The 19,077-nt window shown below is 47.0% G+C and overlaps 1 protein-coding gene across 3 annotated transcripts in view; it reads left to right on the plus strand.

The window, feature by feature from the left end:
* The window catches only part of CPT1A (carnitine palmitoyltransferase 1A), a 522,885-nt gene that overhangs the window by 357,486 nt on the left and 146,322 nt on the right, over positions 1–19,077 (plus strand). For all 3 annotated transcript variants that reach the window (XM_069223030.1, XM_069223032.1, XM_069223031.1), the window contains exon 14: positions 12,425–12,589. In XM_069223030.1, the coding sequence (XP_069079131.1) occupies positions 12,425–12,589 (165 nt within the window). The remainder of the gene's footprint in view (positions 1–12,424; positions 12,590–19,077) is intronic.

The raw sequence follows: 19,077 nt of genomic DNA on the forward strand, positions 1-19,077 counted from the left end.
ATTAGCGGTCTTTAAGGGTTTAAACCTGAAAAGGTTGACTGCTGTGCCATATTTTGAGTAAGGAGAAGAAATGTGGTCGTTGAAGTATTTTGTTTTTCTTCATCTTTTGAGGATGCAATCAGTGAAGGTTTAGTCATGGAGATTGATTCAGGGGGAACTTACATTTTTTACAGTTTGGCAGGGCACTTAGATATAAGATTGAAACCATTGCGAGACAGTTCCTTCCTTGCCCATCTTGTGTTCAACACTGTCCAGGAAAATTTGACGGTGTGTGATGTTGAAAGCTGCATTAAAATGTAATAGTATGAGAAGACACAGGCAGCATTTATCAAAGAGCAGGAAGATATCTGAATTCCACTGGATTAATGGATGTCATCGTGCAGGCAGAACTGTGATAAGAAAGCTTTCCTAGTATTTGATGTTAGATAGGTGGCTCATTTGGCACTTAGGCCCTCATTCTGATTCTGGCGGGCGGCGGAGGCCGCCCGCCAGAATTCAGCCCTCCATAATACCGCTCCGCGGTCAAAAGACCGCGGAGGGTATTATGAGTTTTTCCCTGGGCTGGCGGGCGGTCTCCAAAAGACCGCCCGCCAGCCCAGGGAAAAACTCCCTTCCCACGAGGATGCCGGCTCGTAATCGAGCCGGCGGAGTGGGAAGGTGCGACGGGTGCTGTTGCACCCGTCGCGTATTTCACTGTCTGCAAGGCAGACAGTGAAATACATTTTGGGGCCCTCTTATGGGGGCCCCTGCAGTGCCCATGCCGTTGGCATGGGCACTGCAGGGGCCCCGCGACTCCCCCTCCCGCCATCCGGTTCCCGGCGGGAGAACCGCCAGGAACTGGATGGCGGGAGGGGGAGTCGGAATCCCCAAGCCGGCGCAGCAAGCTGCGCCGGCTTGGAGGATTCCTTGGGGGCAGCGGGAAACCGGCGGGAGACCGCCGGTTTCCCTTCTCTGACCGCGGCTAAGCCGCCGCGGTCAGAATGCCCCGCGGGGCACCGCCGGCCTGTCGGCGGTGCCACCGCGTCCAGCGGCCCTGGCGGTTACAAACCGCCAGGGTCGTAATGAGGGCCTTAGTTCTGTCCACTTTCCTTCTATGTGCTTATACTGGCATTTGTGTGCATTCCAGGTTCTGATTAACATCTCTGCCAAACTGCCATGTATCTCAGTTTGACTATCACATTTCATTTGTATTCTTTTGTCACCCCATGGATCTAATTTGGTCACATCAGTTTGCTCCTTCAGTGCTAATAGCGTTGTGCATCATATATTGCTGGCAGGGGAGGTAGCATGGCAGAGTTTGTGGGTGAGGGATTGTTATATCACAGTCAGCGATGTCTGTGTCCTAGAGATTTTTTTTATGTTATGGCAAGGGAAGGGAAAGTAACGATAGAGGTTGGAGGGAGGCAACATTGTGGGGGGGGGGGGGGTACGTAGGGTGGAGGAGCAAGCAACAGAGGTGTGGGCAAGCAACACTGGGGCGGGAGGCCATTGGTAAAACCTATAGGTTGCACCTATGAGACGAGAGCTATTGATTTTGTCACTGGTTAATCATGTACAGCAGCAATACTGAAAGTTAAGTATTTCTTTTTTAAATTATTATTGGAGAGAGGGCATGGTGGGAGGTAACACCCCTAACACAGCAGGTTGTGGAGAAAACCAGAAGTAGCGCCTGAATCCAAGTGCTTTTTTTTGTTTTTGATATGGTGTCTGGAGGGGTGGGCAAGCAGTAAAACAGAAGGGTGACGAGCAGAAACACAGATGAGAAAGGGGGGAGGGAAGCATCAACACAGATGAGGCAGGGAGGTGGCAATCAGCAACACGGACAAGAGAGGGAGAAACATAGAGTGGGGAGAAGTATACCATGGAGCCAGCTTTAAAAGAGGCACTTTGGTAGAGAGCTTAACCATAAAGAGAAAAGTAGCATCTAAACAAATGAGCAGTGGAAGGACATAAGTAATGCGTCCATGCTCCAGGAGAGCAACAAATGAAGAGAAAGCAAGCAAATGAGCAACAAGGAAGCCAGCCAATGATGAGCAATGGGCAGCCTCAAAGATCACAGAGAGACAGACAGCACATGCCCTGTCACAGAGAGACAGACAGCACATTCCCTGTCTTGGAGCTTAAAAAAAAAAAAAAAAACAGATGTGCCTTGCTGAGAGGTGGAAGGGTATCTTAGATAGTGTGACAGTTACTGGGGTGCTCTGTGGTGTTGATGTCCCCCTCCCCATCTGGCTGCCCCTTTAACAGTGAGAGAGACCCCCACAATGACACTGTGAAAATGAGATGGGGTTTTAGGGGACTGAGGTGGGTGCTGTTCAGTGGTGGTGAAAGGGTTTCAGAGGACAGGGATAGGTGGGGGTTATGGGTGTTTTTACAGTTAAGTGATGTGTGGGATTTAGAAGTAGAAGGGGTTTTAAGGGTTCATGGCTGGATGGGTTTAGACATAGAAAGGGGCTTAAAGAGTTCAGGAATGGGTGGACTTTAGGGGTAGAAAAGGCTTTTATGGTCCAGGGTGGAGTGAAGTTTATGGGTCAGGAATGGGTGGAATGTTGGGGAAGAGACAGCTTTTAGAGATCAGAAATGGGTGATGTTTTAGGCATGTGATGAACTGTTAGAGGCAAGTGATAGATGGGAATGAAGGGTTCAAGAATGCATGGTGTTTAGGGATGGGGAGGGGTCAGTGAATTAAAAGCATCTGAAGTGATTGTTTGAGAATGTAAAAGCTATACATAGGATGTCTTTTGAAATAAAGCACTGAAATAAATGCCTCCTACAAAACAAAATCTGAACGTAATAACTGCAACCATTGCATTTACACCTTAAAAAATATACATTCAAGGACCAATTTTGAACAAAAATACTTTCTGTAAATTGGTTTCTAGGAAATGGTAAATGCCATTCATTCTGCTAATTTTCACTAAACGATTTAGTGAAATGGTTTCTGAGTCATAGTATTTCATGAAATTGTTTTTCTTCGAAATATCGTACATTCTGACAAAAGGATGAGAGTGAGACAGACAGAGAGAAACAAAGGTGGTAGAGAATTGTGGTGAGAGGAGAGAGACGTAAAATAAGAAGAGAAGGAAAAGCCAAGGAGACATAATAAAACAAGCATTTGCAAAATAATAGGTCGTGCATTTGCTTGAGTGAGAGCTATTGGCACTGTAAATGCATAACTGGACTTTTCTTGCCACATAAATTGGTCAACCCTGCTGCATAATTTGGTACTCTTTGCAACATAATTCCAGTGGCCCTGCATATAACTAAAGGGCTAGCAGGCCTACTGGAATATTATTTCAAACAAGACCCTTAAAACACAAACTACTCCCAGCTGTAAAGCAAAGGTTCCAGCCATAAGAGAGCTTAGAAAGACACTGAATAGTGGGAGAGGTTATTATTTTGGTATCGTCACCAACCTAGAGTGGGGACCCATAGACCGAAAATCTAGTTAGAAAGAGCACTTCTAAAAATGTTTTGCAAAACGATTGCCCCGCAAAGCTATATGGTTATGGGTTGAGTTTCCTGAGTGCAATGAATATTTTAGTGTCAGCTCTCCGCTATGCCAGGAGAGCCGCTTTGAGGACTTTTGTGTTTTTACTTATGAAACAGCTGCAGTGCTCCAATACCTCTGATCCAGTTTGTGCTCCAAACTGCCATGCCTTCCATGGTGTGCGAAGGGGAGAGACAACAATGTGATGTAACTGCTAGTCATGCAAAGCGCTCCAATACCTCAGATCGAGTTTGCGCTATATGAAACTTTAAAGGGCCATGGCAACCATGGAGCACGAAGGGGAGAGACGGAAGAAAAAAGTGTGCACCCACACTAAAGTATGTTGGCAATTGTGCAGTAATCCATGGGTCAGCCTGCAAGGCGTAACAAAACAGCCTCACGGAGGGACAAACATAAAGCATTTACCAATTACATCAAGGGATTTTTTAAAGGCATGCCTAGGAACGAATGAAAGTGATGGGCATGAGATGGGTGTGGTTGAAGGCCACAGAATACATTACAACATGTCAAAAAACAGCGTTTGCGCACTGCTGTGCTCGACCTAAAAAAGGGGAAAAGAGGAAAAAAGAGTGAGGTGGGTGAGAAGCAAAAGTTCATTGCAGTAAAAATACAAATGGAGAGAGGGGAGTGAATGATGTAAAAGATGTTGAGAGGGTGTCAGACGTTTTCAGGTTGATAACACGCAAAGTAGGTAGAGTGCGTGATCTTAGTTCTTTTGTGAAGAAGCAGCATAAAGTACCTGATTCAGTGGTGGGTGTTAGTGGAGAATCCTCTGATGCCTTGTGAAAGTGCTAAATATGGGGTCCATCTGTGGAATTTCCTTCATTGTTGGCTCAGTGTGGCAAAGGAAAGACCCAAAGTAATTTTTCCTCCAGTTAAAAATGCTACTTTTTGAAATAGGAGATTTTCCATTACCGCCCACCATCAAAGAAGGCCCTAGTCCTCTCCACTGTCATCGGCAGTACAAGGACTCTTCATTCCCTTTCGTTTCCTTGCTTTACATTTGGAAGCGTGTGGTGCTCAAAGTACTCACAACACAAGTGGAATGACTCAATGAAAGTCTATGGGGAATGTTTTTCTTCCATATTTTTTTTTCACCAGCACACTCCCTTCATTCTAATCCAAAACTCTTTAACCAGCACAGGGTCCAGGAGTGCACAGTAAGAAGGACATTTTAAATATCATTGGCGCAATATGGCCCGCGCCATTGTAAAAAAGAGATAGGTGAGAAACCTTGCATAAAACTTTCAGCAGTATGACAGCGGTCTCACAGCAGGTAGTTAATATATTTGTAGAGTCCAGCAAAAGGTTACTTTCAGATATTTATATCACTACATGAACTGCTTTGTTCTTCTCTCTGTTAAGCATCACTCTTAAGGCATTGACATGTCAACTATACGCATGTTGGAAAACTGTGAAATCTTAAATCTGAGCAGTCTAAAAACCTGGTAGTTATGATTAAGACAACCCCCTCCGCTTTACATTTGGTGGGAGATTATAGGTTCATCTGTGTCTGAAAAAGCTCAAGCCCTATAGCACATGCATGCAGGTTTTCAAATCTGATTTTCTAACTTCCTGAGGGCTTTGAAAAAAGGCTTTAGTATTGCCTCTCGGGTAAATACTGTTCAGTTATTGTTTTCATTTTTCAAAAATGAAATGACTTAAGCACTTTGGCCCCTACTAAAACAAGCATTGGCAAAACCAATACAACTCTAGATGACTGCAAGTCTTTTAGCTTTTTTTTTTAATCATGATTCTTCTAAAACCTTTGTTTTAGAGCAGTGGTTCCCAACCTGGGGGGCCGCGAAGCCTTCTCAGGGGGTCCACGAGAGCCTAGAAAATTAAAAAATATTGACAAATTAGGTCCACAGCTTCCAGTAATGACTCAGACGGGGGTCCCCGGATTCCCATGATGATTCAGTGGGGGTCCCTGGGTTCCATTATTGTTAAAGTGGGGGTCCACAGGAATCAAATCAAAAGGAATCAAAAGGAATCAAAAGGTTGGGAACCACTGTTTTAGAGGGAGCAGGGGGGCTGCCAAGGCTACATTGTGTGTGAGTCTGCTTCTTGTGAAAGAGCAGAATGCAGTCCTCCATAGTAAAGTTAGCCATTGCCTTAAAAGGGCTGACCTATTCTTCCATGATATATGCTGTAATGAGCAGAAGGAAAATGTGAATGAATATATATATATGTTCAATGGCATGTGTAGCTGCAGATACACATGCTTTGCACATCCCGCCATCTAATGTTGGGCTCGGAGTGTTACAAGTTTTTTTTGTTCGAAGAAGTCTTTTCGAATCACAAGATCGAGGGACTCCTCCCATTTCGGCTCCATTGCGCATGGGCGTCGACTCCATCTTAGATTGTTTTCTTTCCGCCATCGGGTTCGGACGTGTTCCTTTTCGCTCCGCGCTTCGGTTCGGAAAGTTAGTGAAAAACTCGGAAAATTCGACGGTATTGTTTGCGTTCGGTATCGGGTTAACTACAACAGGTCGACACTGAATTTGGAAGAGCTCTGGCGACCCTTCGGGGTTTTCGATTCCCCGGCGGGGCCTGGTCGGCCCGACCGCGTGCGTCTTCAAGGCTAATGGAACGGACCCCATTCCGCTTCTGCCCCGAATGCCACATCAAGTATCCTTACACAGATCAGAATCTGGTCTGTAATTTGTGCTTGTCGCCAGAACACAAAGAGGATACCTGTGAGGCCTGTCGAGCATTTCGGTCCAGAAAGACTTTAAGGGACCGAAGAGCAAGAAGATTACAGATGGTGTTGGTGCCGACAGGACAAAAACACATGGAGGAAGAAGAGGAAGCCTTCTCCATCAAGGATTCGGACTCGGAAGAGGTCGATCCTGAACAGATGCCAGAAACCTTGAGTAAGACGTCGATACACAAGACTCACGTAAAAACCAGTAAAGCCCAGGGGACGCCACCGCCAACAGGCCATGGCTTAACCCGTAAAATAGGTGACCGGGCATCGGCACCGAAAAAGGGCATGCATGTGTCGAAGTCATCTGACTCCGGTCGAGATACCGGCACAGAGCACACTCGACCCCGAGACACCGGGTCAGAGCAGACTCGACCCCGAGACACCAGGTCAAAGAAATCTCGGCACAGAGAGAGCGGCACCGAACCAAGTCGGCACTGAGAAATCTGTACGCCGAAGAGCAAAGAAGTTTAGTCGGAACCGAAAAAAGTCAGCCGAAAAGGTTTCGATACCGAAACATCCGGCTTCGGAACCGAAATCAAGTTCCTACACAGAGGAGCAAGGCCTGTCCTCACAAATGCAAACACATAGCTTTGGACAGGAACTGGAGACAATGGAGCCAAACTACACCCAAAGAAGGCTCCACATCCAAAAAGAAACAGGGAAGATCATCACTCTCCCTCCGATTCGAATGAAATGCAAACTTGCCTTCCAAGAGAAAGACAAGCAGCCACAGGCAAAGGTGGCTAAACAAATAACCCCGCCACCGTCTCCACAACACTCTCCGCAACCATCACCGGTAGCCACTCCACCAATGATGCAATCCCCAACTCATACAGAGATGAGTCAGGATAGGATGATCAAGACACGTGGGATCTTTATGATGCGCCAGTGTCAGATAACAGTCCTGACTGTTATCCAGCTAGACCGTCACCACCAGAAGATAGTACAGCCTACGCACAGGTGGTGTCAAGGGCAGCGGCGTTTCATAATGTCAGCCTGCATGCAGAGCCAATTGAAGACGACTTTCTATTTAATACACTGTCGTCCACACACAGCCAGTACCAGAGTCACCCCATGCTACCTGGAATGCTAAAACACTCCAAACAAGTGTTTGAGGAGCCTGTAAAAGGAAGGGCCATTACTCCAAGAGTGGAGAAAAAATATAAACTGCCACCAACAGACCCGTGTACATCACACAACAGCTAACACCGGACTCAGTGGTAGTAGGGGCCGCTCGCAAGAGGGCGAACTCACACACTTCAGGAGATGCACCACCTCCAGACAAAGAGAGTCGTAAGTTCGACGCGGCAGGGAAAAGGGTGGCGGCACAGGCAGCAAACCAGTGGCGTATTGCCAACTCACAGGCTTTGTTGGCCAGATACGATAGGGCTCATTGGGACGAAATGCAACACTTTATAGAACATTTGCCCAAGGAGTTCCAAAAGAGAGCACAGCAAGTGGTGGAAGAAGGACAGAGTATCTCAAACAATCAGATACGGTCAGCAATGGATGCAGCAGACACAGCTGCTAGAACTGTAAACACAGCAGTGACAATAAGGAGACATGCATGGCTGCGTACATCAGGATTCAAGCCGGAAATACAACAAGCCGTGCTGAATATGCCATTTAACGGACCGAAGTTGTTTGGGCCGGAGGTGGACACTGCCATCGAAAAACTTAAAAAGGACACTGATATGGCCAAAGCCATGGGCGCACTCTACTCCCCACAGAGAAGAGGCGCATTTCGTAAAACACAGTTTCGAGGGGGGTTTCGAGGACAAAGCACAGAACCCACAACCTCACAAACAAGGCCCACTTATCAGAGCCAATATCAGCGGGTAAGTTTTCGGGGACAATACAGAGGGGGACAATTCCAAAAAAGTAGAGGGAAGTTCCAAAGTCCCAAAACTCCACAAAACAAGCAGTGACTTACACGTCACAAATCCCCAACACATAACACCTGTGGGGGGAAGGCTAACCAAGTTCTACAAACAATGGGAGGAAATAACAATAGATACTTGGGTCCTAGCAATTATCCAGCATGGTTATTGCATAGAATTTCTCAAATTCCCTCCAAATGTCCCACCGAAAACACACAATATGTCAAAACAACACATGGATCTTCTATAACTGGAGGTCCAAACGTTGTTACAAAAAGAAACAATAGACTTAGGGGGTGATTCCAAGTTTGGCTGGCGGCGGGCGCCGCCAGCCAAACGGGAACCGCCAGAATACCGCTGCGCGGTCAAAAGACCGCCACGGTTATTCTGAGTTTCCCGCTGGGCGGGCGGGCGACCGCCAGAAGGCCGCCCGCCCGCCCAGCGGGAAACCCCTTCCCACGAGGATGCCGGCTCCGAATGGAGCCGGCGGAGTGGGAAGGTTGCGACGGGTGCAGTTCGGGTGCAGTTGCACCCGTCGCGATTTTCAGTGTCTGCTATGCAGACACTGAAAATCTTAGTGGGGCCCTGTTAGGGGGCCCCACGACACCCGTTACCGCCAGCGAGGTTCTGGCGGTCAAAACCGCCAGAACCAGGCTGGCGGTAAGGGGGTCGGAATCCCCATGGCGGCGCTGCCTGCAGCGCCGCCATGGAGGATTCTCCAGGGCAGCGGGAAACCGGCGGGACACCGCCGGTTTCCCGTTTCTGACCGTGGCTGTACCGCCGCGGTCAGAATGCCCATTGGAGCACCGCCAGCCTGTTGGCGGTGCTCCTGTCATTTTAGCCCTGGCGGTCGTCGACCGCCAGGGTTAGAATGACCCCCTTAGTACCAATTCATCAGAAAGGAACAGGAGTTTACTCTCTGTACTTTCTCATACCCAAAAAGGACAAAACTCTAAGACCTATATTAGATCTCAGAACGTCAAATACCTACATCAAATCAGATCACTTTCACATGGTGACATTACAGGACGTAATCCCATTGCTCAAAAAACAAGACTACATGACAACACTAGACCTAAAGGATGCATACTTCCATATACCGATACATCCTTCACACAGAAAGTATCTAAGGTTTGTATTCCAAGGGGTACATTACCAATTCAAAGTGTTGCCATTTGGGATAACAACTGCGCCAAGAGTTTTTACAAAATGCCTGGCAGTAGTAGCTGCGCATATCAGAAGACAGCAAATACACGTGTTCCCGTACCTAGACGATTGGTTAATCAAAACCAACACGCAAGAACGGTGTTCACAACACACAAAGTATGTCATCGAAACCCTCCACAAACTAGGTTTCTCACTCAACTACACAAAGTCACACCTTCAGCCATGTCAAACACAGCAATACTTAGGGGCGACAGTCAACACAACAAAAGGGGTTGCCACTCCCAAGTCCACAAAGGGTACAAGCATTTCACAATGTAATACAGGCCATGTATCCAAAACAAAAAATACAGGTCAAGATGGTGATGAAACTACTAGGCATGATGTCCTCATGCATAGTCATTGTCCCAAACGCCAGATTGCACATGCGGCCCTTACAACAGTGCCTAGCATCACAATGGTCACAGGCACAGGATCAACTTCTAGATCTAGTGTTGATAGACCGCCAAACATACACCTCGCTTCTATGGTGGAACAATATAAATTTAAACCAGGGGCGGCCTTTCCAAGACCCAGTGCCACAATACGTAATAACAACAGATGCCTCCATGATAGGGTGGGGAGCACACCTCAATCAGTACAGCATCCAAGGACAATGGGACACTCACCAAAAACACTTTCACATAAATCACTTAGAACTATTGGCAGTATTTCTAGCGCTGAACGCATTTCAACCCATAATAAGCTACAAACACATCCTTGTCAAAACGGACAACATGACTATGATGTATTACCTAAACAAACAGGGAGGCACACACTCAACACAGTTGTGTCTCCTGGCACAGAAAATATGGCATTGGGCGATTCACAACCACATTCGCCTAATAGCACAATTTATTCCAGGAATTCAGAACCAGCTAGCGGACAATCTTTCTCGGGATCACCAACAGATCCACGAATGGGAGATTCACCCCCAAATACTGAATACTTACTTCCAAAGTTGGGGAACGCCACAAATAGATCTATTTGCAACAAAGGAAAACGCAAAATGCCAAAACTTCGCATCCAGGTACCCACAAGATCAGTCTCAGGGCAATGCGTTATGGATGAGTTGGTCAGGGATATTTGCTTACGCTTTTCCCCCTCTCCCACTCCTTCCATATCTAGTAAACAAGCTGAGTCAAAACAAACTCAAACTCATACTAATAGCACCAACATGGGCAAGGCAACCTTGGTACACAACACTACTAGACCTCTCAGTAGTGCCTCATGTCAAGCTACCAAACATACCAGATCTGTTAACGCAACACAAACAACAGATCAGACACGCAAATCCAGCATCGCTGAATCTAGCAATCTGGCTCCTGAAGTCCTAGAGTTCGGACATTTAGGCCTTACACAGGATTGTATGGAGGTCATAAAACAAGCTAGGAAATCTACCACTAGACATTGCTATGCGAATAAGTGGAAAAGATTTGTATATTACTGCCACAACAATCAAATTCAACCCTTACACGCATCTGCCAAAGACATCGTAGGATACTTACTACATTTGCAAAAATCAAAGCTAGCTTTCTCTTACATTAAAATATATCTTACAGCAATTTCAGCTTTCCTGCAAATTACGCACTCAACTTCTCTATTTAGAATACCAGTCATAAAAGCATTTATGGAAGGTCTAAAGAGAATTATACCACCAAGGACACCACCAGTTCCTTCATGGAACCTTAACATTGTCTTAACACGACTCATGGGTCCACCTTTTGAGCCCATGCACTCTTGTGAAATGCAATACTTAACATGGAAAGTTGCATTTTTAATTGCCATCATATCTTTAGGAAGAGTAAGTGAGATTCAAGCATTTACCATACAAGAACCATTTATTCAGATACACAAGCATTAAGTAGTTCTACGAACAAATCCTAAATTTTTACCAAAAGTCATATCACCGTTCCACTTAAATCAAACTGTAGAATTACCAGTGTTCTTCCCACAGCCAGACTCTGTAGCGGAAAGAGCACTACATACATTGGACATCAAAAGAGCGTTAATGTACTACATTGACAGAACAAAACTAATTCGCAAAACAAAACAATTATTTATTGCTTTCCAAAAACCTCATACAGGAAATCCAATTTCTAAGCAAGGCATTGCTAGATGGATAGTTAAGTGCATTCAAACCTGTTATCTTAAAGCTAAAAGAGAACTGCCCATTACACCAAAGGCACACTCAACTAGAAAGAAAGGTGCTACCATGGCCTTTCTAGGAAATATTCCAATGACAGAAATATGTAAGGCAGCTACATGGTCTACGCCGCATACATTTTCCAAACACTACTGTGTAGACGTGCTAACAACACAGCAAGCCACAGTAGGCCAAGCAGTACTACGAACATTGTTTCAGACAACTTCAACTCCTACAGGCTGAACCACCGCTTTTGGGGAGATAACTGCTTACTAGTCTATGCACAGCATGTGTATCTGCAGCTACACATGCCACCGAACGGAAAATGTCACTTACCCAGTGTACATCTGTTCGTGGCATTAGTCGCTGCAGATTCATATGCGCCCACCCGCCTCCCCGGGAGCCTGTAGCCGTTTAGAAGTTGATCTTGAACATCTGTATATTTGTAAATATATATATTACTTTAAACTACATTATGTACATACGTATTCACTCCATTGCGTGGGCACTATTACTAGCATATACAACTCCTACCTCACCCTCTGCGGGGGAAAACAATCTAAGATGGAGTCGACGCCTATGCGCAATGGAGCCGAAATGGGAGGAGTCCCTCGATCTCGTGACTCGAAAAGACTTCTTCGAAGAAAAACAACTTGTAACACTCCGAGCCCAACACCAGATGGCGGGATGTGCACAGCATGTGAATCTGCAGCGACTAATGCCACGAACAGATGTACACTGGGTAAGTGACATTTTCCATATATATATATATATATATATATATATATATATATATATATATATATATATATATATATATATATATATATATATATAATATCCCCCTCAGAAAGTGGTATAATACTATCAGTAAACTCCAAAGGCTGTAGCTAACACTAGACCTTAAAAGAGAAGGGGCTGATGAGAGAGACTATTCATCTTTTGCACTGATAATTTGTCTTTCTTTTCTTTAGTGCCAAGAAGTAATCAGGAGCTCCCTAAATACTGCGTCTGCTTTAGCTGATGATGTTGATTTTCACTCCTTCCCTTTTGATTCTTTTGGAAAAGGGCTAATCAAGAAAACCCGAACTAGCCCAGATGCCTTTGTGCAACTCGCCCTGCAGCTTGCACATTTTCGGGTAAGACCAATAAGGCATAAAATTATGGCATGTTACATATAAACAGTGTTTTGTGTACTGGATTGATTTTGCTGTTTAAAACTCTATTGCATACTCTATCATGTTGACTACCTTGGAAGGTAAATGTACATCTTTGTGACTGCCATTGTATTTGCTTACTATTTTAAAAGAAAATGCTTTGGAAAGGAGCACTAAAAAGTGTATACTTCTCTTGTCAGACTAATAATGGCAGAATATGATACAGTTGTGTAAATAACATTGAATAGAGAAGGATGGAGAAATGCAAAACATGTTAAGGGGTTATTGGAGATATTTTAGTCACCTTTTGGGATGCATTTGTTACGCAGAAAAACTAATCAACACCAGTCATCCTCAAGAAGGTTTAACTAGAGGAAAAATAATGTATGAACTTCTTAAAAGATGCTCTTGATAACTGATAATAACTTCTCTATTATTGTGTAATTGATTAGCACATAATAGTTGGAAAGGAAAATGCAGCAAGGTTGAACCTGGCAGTCTTATATTTTACCATCACTTTGTATGTACTTCTGATAGTAAATCTTCACATGAAAGGCCATATTATTCTAAGGGCTATAGCCATAGAAACAGTGTACACATCTGCAGATAGCTCCGTTGCAGCACTCCAAGTGCAAAGTTGTTCTTTGACTTTTATATTTCTGGTGCTCCTTGGAACTGCATTGCTTATTTAAGAGGGTTCATTCTGGAGCTAAGGGAGGCTTGAAATAAAAAGTGCTTTCAAATTCTGATATGAGTTATCCAGCTTGTGCTTGTTCGATTGGTTCCTGTGCAGAATAAAGGTAAGAAAATGTGTCCGTGTTCTAATAATCAGTGATAAAAAATAGAGGGGCACAACAATTAAAAGCAGGTATTATGAATAGTGCTCTGCAGACTGCTTCCTTACATTTTCGATTCTGGCGCTCCGCTGCCACTCAGAAACTGTGTTTTAGTAATTCGTGGGTTAGAGAGCATAATGCGCACACGTATGTGTGTGCTCCTCTAACCTTTGGTTTCGTAAGTGAATTTCTGTTTCTCTCATTTTTATTCTCTAACTATAACGTCCCTGTAACCTTAAGTTTTAATTACTTTACGTTAATCTAACCACCTCTGCGTGCAGCCTTTGGCCGTGCACAGCAGGGGTTGGCTGCAGGAACTGACCGGAGACCAGGCCCTGCGACCTACCCCCTATATGCACCCAAACCTGCACCACTCACGGACTCAGGCTGTGCGTGGCAGGGGTTGGCTAAAGGTCTTGGCGCCAGGCCAAGCAGCTAAATACCAGTTAAGCAGCTAACCCTGTGCAACACGTGGCCTATGGAGAGAAAAGAAAAGGAGGCAGGGTAGGAATACCCTAAACCCCCATCAGGGCAAAAAAGCATTTTTGTTCACAATGCTACCCCCGTCCATTATGTGTTCTTTTTGCATCCACCATATTATAGCTAGTCTGGCTGAGGAGGGGTGATACTCTGAAACCGGTCTCAGGATGCTTGTTTCCGGTCCAAGGAGGACCTGGCCTGGCAGTTTAGGCTGGACTGTTCCCATGGGGAACAGGGTCAAGACTGATTTGCATATGGCTGGGTCCAACTGGGGTGACATGGTGAGCAAAAGAATTGATGGATCAAATCCAGCTCTGTGAATGGGGGTGAATGTTTGATTGGTTTCGCATTCCATCCATCATTTGTGTTTGTCTGCTTTTGTCGCCCTAAGTGTGCCGGGTATGCCCAGACGTGGTCCTGGCTCACTGTGCCACCGGATTCAAGTTAGCCTGGCTGATGAAGGGTAATACTCTGACACCGGTCCCAGGATGCTTGTTTCCGGTCCAGGAAGGTCCTGGCCTGGCAGTTCCGACTGGACTGGGAAAAGGATCAAGACTGATTTTCGTATGGCTGGGGCCAAACTGGGGTGGCATGGTAAGCAAAAAAAAATATGGATTAACCCGGATCTGTGACTGGGGCTGAATGTTTGATTGGTTCTGCATTCTGTCCATCATTTGTGTTTGTTTACAGTCCACGCTTACGTTCATGTCCTTTGATGGCACCCATCCCTTCTGAGACAAAGCAAACTCGGTGCTTGAGCACCTTGAGGAGTCCGGCCTACAGCCAGGACTTTGGGCCGCGCAGCTGCCCGTCACCACTTTCAGTTTGCTTTTCACCTCTTCCATGACTACAAAAAGGGTGTCCAACCACGCTCCTTTTCCTCCAGCCACCATGCCTTGCATGCTGCCCATCCTCTGGGTAACCGGGGACATGGGACCCAATGTCCTCGTAGATCAGGGTGCCAGGGGTCTGCCCAGTCCACCGCCCCTTCCTCTGCAGCCTCCAAGCCTTCCTAGTCTGATGCATCCCCATCAGGGACCAGTCCGAGGCAGGATTCAATATCACCTGCCCTGCTGGCAATAGTTCAAAGGGGCTTCACCCTCCCTTTTAAGAGTACCCCTCCACCCATGCCTCCATCCTATGATTGAATGAGAGAGGATCACCTGGCACTTCTCCGTGAGGAGGTTACGTCTCCAAGGGAGCCATAGAGAGGGTCTTGGTGCCAGAAGTAGATTGTGGTTGTATCCCTGCTACTTTCTGGTGCACAAAAACGATGAGGGCCTTCACCCTATCCAAGATCTCCAGTTCCTTAATCCCAGGAAAGAGAAGTTTAAAATGCTCACTCTGGCTCAGGTCCAATCCACCCTGGACACAGGAGACTGGATGGGTAGTGTTGGACTTGCAGGAAGAGTATTTCCATATTCCCCTCCTGCCTACCCACAGATGTTACTTGCGGTTCACTGTAGGCCACAAGCATTTTCAGTTTACCATGTTCTCCATTGGCTTTACCAATGCCCCTTGGATGTTCACCAAAGTGATGGCGGTGGTCGCAGCTCATCTGCATAAGTCAGGGATTTCAGTCTAACCCTACCTCATGGACTGGCTATTGAAGGCAGGCTCGCCCCAGGCTGTTGTCTCCCGCCTACAGTGGACCTCCTGCATTTGCTGGGGTTGTAGGAAGTTGGCTCTGTATGCACTATTTCAAAGTAAGGAATAGTATGCACAGAGTCCAAGGGTTCCCCTTAGAGGTAAGATAGTGGCAAAAAGAGGTAATACTAATGCTCTATTTTGTGGTAGTGTGGTCGAGCAGTAGGCTTATCAAAGGAGTAGTGTTAAGCATTTGTTGTACATACACACAGGCAATAAATGAGGAACACACACTCGGAGACAAGTCCAGGCCAATAGGTTTTTGTATAGAAAAATATCTTTTCTTAGTTTATTTTAAGAACCACAGGTTCAAATTTTACATGTAATATCTCAAATGAAAGGTATTGCAGGTACGTACTTTAGGAACTTTGAATAATCACAATAGCATATATACTTTTCAAATAAAACACATATAGCTATTTTAAAACTAGACACAGTGCAATTTTCACAGTTCCTAGGGGAGGTAAGTAATTGTTAGTTCTTGCAGGTAAATAAACCACCTACGGGGTTCAAGTTTGGGTCCAAGGTAGCCCACCGTTGGGGGTTCAGAGCAACCCCAAAGTTACCACACCAGCAGCTCAGGGCCGGTCAGGTGCAGAGTTCAAAGTGGTGCCCAAAACACATAGGCTTAAATGGAGAAGGGGGTGCCCCGGTTCCAGTCTGCCAGCAGGTAAGTACCTGCATCTTCGGTGGGCAGACCAGGCGGGTTTTGTAGGGCACTTGGGGGGACACAAGTTAGCACAGAAAGTACACCCTCAGCAGCACGGGGCGGCCGGGTGCAGTGTGCAAACACGCGTCGGGTTTGTAATAGGAATCAATGGGAGACCAAGGGGTCTCTTCAGCGATGCAGGCAAGGCGGGGGCTCCTCGGGGTAGCCACCACCTGGGCAAGGGAGAGGGCCTCCTGGGGGTCACTCCTGCACTGGCGTTCCGATCCTTCAGGTCCTGGGGGCTGCGGGTGCAGGGTCTTTTCCAGGCGTCGGGATCTGAGAGTCAGGCAGTCGCGGTCAGGGGAAGCCTCTGGATTCCCTCTGCAGGCGTCGTTGTGGGGGCTCAGGGGGGGGCAACTTTGGTTACTCACAGTCTCGGAGTCGCCGGAGGGTCCTCCCTGAAGTGTTGTTCCTCCACCAGTCGAGGATGGGTCGCCGGGTGCAGGGTTCTGGCGGGAAACGCTGTTGTCTTTAAGTTGCTCCTTTGGAAACAAAGTTGCAGTCTTGGGTGAACAGGGCCGGTGTTCTCGGGAGTTTCTTGGTCCTTTTAGAGCAGGGCAGTCCTCTGAGGATTCAGAGGTCGCTGGTCCTGGGGAAAGCGTCGCTGGAGCAGTTTTCTTCCGAAGGGGGGAGACAGGCCGGTAGAGCTGGGGCCAAGGCAGTTGGTGTCTCCGTCTTCTCTGCAGGGTTTTTCAGCTCAGCAGTCCTCTTCTTCTTAGGTTGCAGGAATCTGAGTTCCTAGGTTCAGGGGAGCCCTTAAATACTAAACTTAAGGGCGTGTTTAGGTCTGGGGGGTTAGTAGCCAATGGCTACTAGCCCTGAGGGTGGGTACACCCTCTTTGTGCTTCCTCCCAAGGGGAGGGGGTCGCATTCCTATCCCTATTGGGGGAATCCTCCATCTGCAAGATGGAGGATTTCTAAAAGTTAGTCACCTCAGCTCAGGACACCTTAGGGGCTGTACTGACTGGCCAGTGACTCCTCCTTGTTATTCTCATTATTTCCTCCAGCCTTGCCGCCAAAAGTGGGGCCGTGGCCAGAGGGGGCGGGCAACTCCACTAGCTGGAGTGCCCTGTGGTGCTGGAACAAAGGGGCCAGGTGTTACAGCTCCTGCCTGGGGGAGGTGATAGCATCTCCACCCAGTGCAGGCTTTGTTACTAGCCACAGAGTGACAAAGGCACTCTCCCCATGTGGCCAGCAACATGTCTCGAGTGTGGCAGGCTGCTAAAACCAGTCAGCCTACACGGGTAGTTGGTTAAGGTTTCAGGGGGCACCTCTAAGGTGCCCTCTGGGGTGTATTTTACAATAACATGTACGCTGGCATCAGTGTGCATTTATTGTGCTGAGAAGTTTGATACCAAACTTCCCAGTTTTCAGTGTAGCCATTATGGTGCTGTGGAGTTCGTGTTTGACAGACTCCCAGACCATATACTCTTATGGCTACCCTGCACTTACAATGTCTAAGGTTTTGCTTAGACACTGTAGGGGCACAGTGCTCATGCACTGGTGCCCTCACCTATGGTATAGTGCACCCTGCCTTAGGGCTGTAAGGCCTGCTAGAGGGGTGACTTATCTATACTGCATAGGCAGTGTGAGGTTGGCATGGCACCCTGAGGGGAGTGCCATGTCGACTTACTCGTTTTGTCCTCACCAGCACACACAAGCTGGCAAGCAGTGTGTCTGTGCTGAGTGAGGGGTCTCCAGGGTGGCATAAGACATGCTGCAGCCCTTAGAGACCTTTCCTGGCATCAGGGACCTTGGTACCAGGGGTACCAGTTACAAGGGACTTACCTGGATGCCAGGGTGTGCCAATAGTGGAGACAATGGTATATTTTAGGTGAAAGAACACTGGTGCTGGGGCTTGGTTAGCAGGGTCCCAGCACACTTCTCAGTCAAGTCAGCATCAGTATCAGGCAAAAAGTGGGGGGTAACTGCAACAGGGAGCCATTTCCTTACAGGCATAAAAAGGTTAGAAAGCAGTATAAAATAGCAATAAGCAATAGGGGCCCTAGGGGAGCCCAAACCATATACTAAGAAAGTGGAATGCGAACACGGAGCCCCCACCTAGGTAAGTAAATCGTGTAGAGGGGAGCTGGGAATAGTAAAACACACAGGTAAGTAATGCAGTACCCCCCACCCCAAAGGATGAAAAGAAGAAAAAGAAGACACCCAGAGCAGACTGCGAGAAAACAGCAGTGGATTACCACATAGGGAGGCCTGTGGAGAGAGGGAACCAAGTCCAGAAGTGTCTATGAAGTCCAGGAGTAGTAGGAGATACTACCCTCCCAGAGGTACTTATTGGAGTTGGTCGACGAAGAAGGAAGACAGGTAATCTCTGCAGCCCAGAAGCCGGAGAAGAGTTCCTGATGATTGCAAAACGAGTCCCACGCTGGAAGCTGGATTGCAGACTGGTGTCGGTGGAGGATTTCCACCAACAAGCCTTGGCAAATGCAAACTTGTAGTTGGAGGAAAAGAAGTGCTGCTGGGGACCAGCAAGGTTCAGGAGGGCTCTACCCAGGAGGGTGAGAGGGTGAGTCATAGGGGACCCTCTGCATTGCAGAAGGCCCACAGGAGCAGAGGCAGCACTCACAGGTGTCCCACAGGGCAGGGACACAAAAGTCGCTGAAGCACCACGTTGCTCCCACATCGCCAGAGGACCACACAGAGGCCGAGGAATTGCAGGAGGGAGTGCTGGAGGCTGGAGCTAAACGTTGCCTGAAGTTCCCCTTGGAGGTGAAGCAAACAAGCCTTGGCAGCTGCAAAGGACGCAGTGCACAGGGTACTGTCTTGCGTGGAGTGGA

Source organism: Pleurodeles waltl, chromosome 3_1, assembly GCF_031143425.1.
Source record: "Pleurodeles waltl isolate 20211129_DDA chromosome 3_1, aPleWal1.hap1.20221129, whole genome shotgun sequence".
Taxonomy (NCBI): domain Eukaryota; kingdom Metazoa; phylum Chordata; class Amphibia; order Caudata; family Salamandridae; genus Pleurodeles; species Pleurodeles waltl.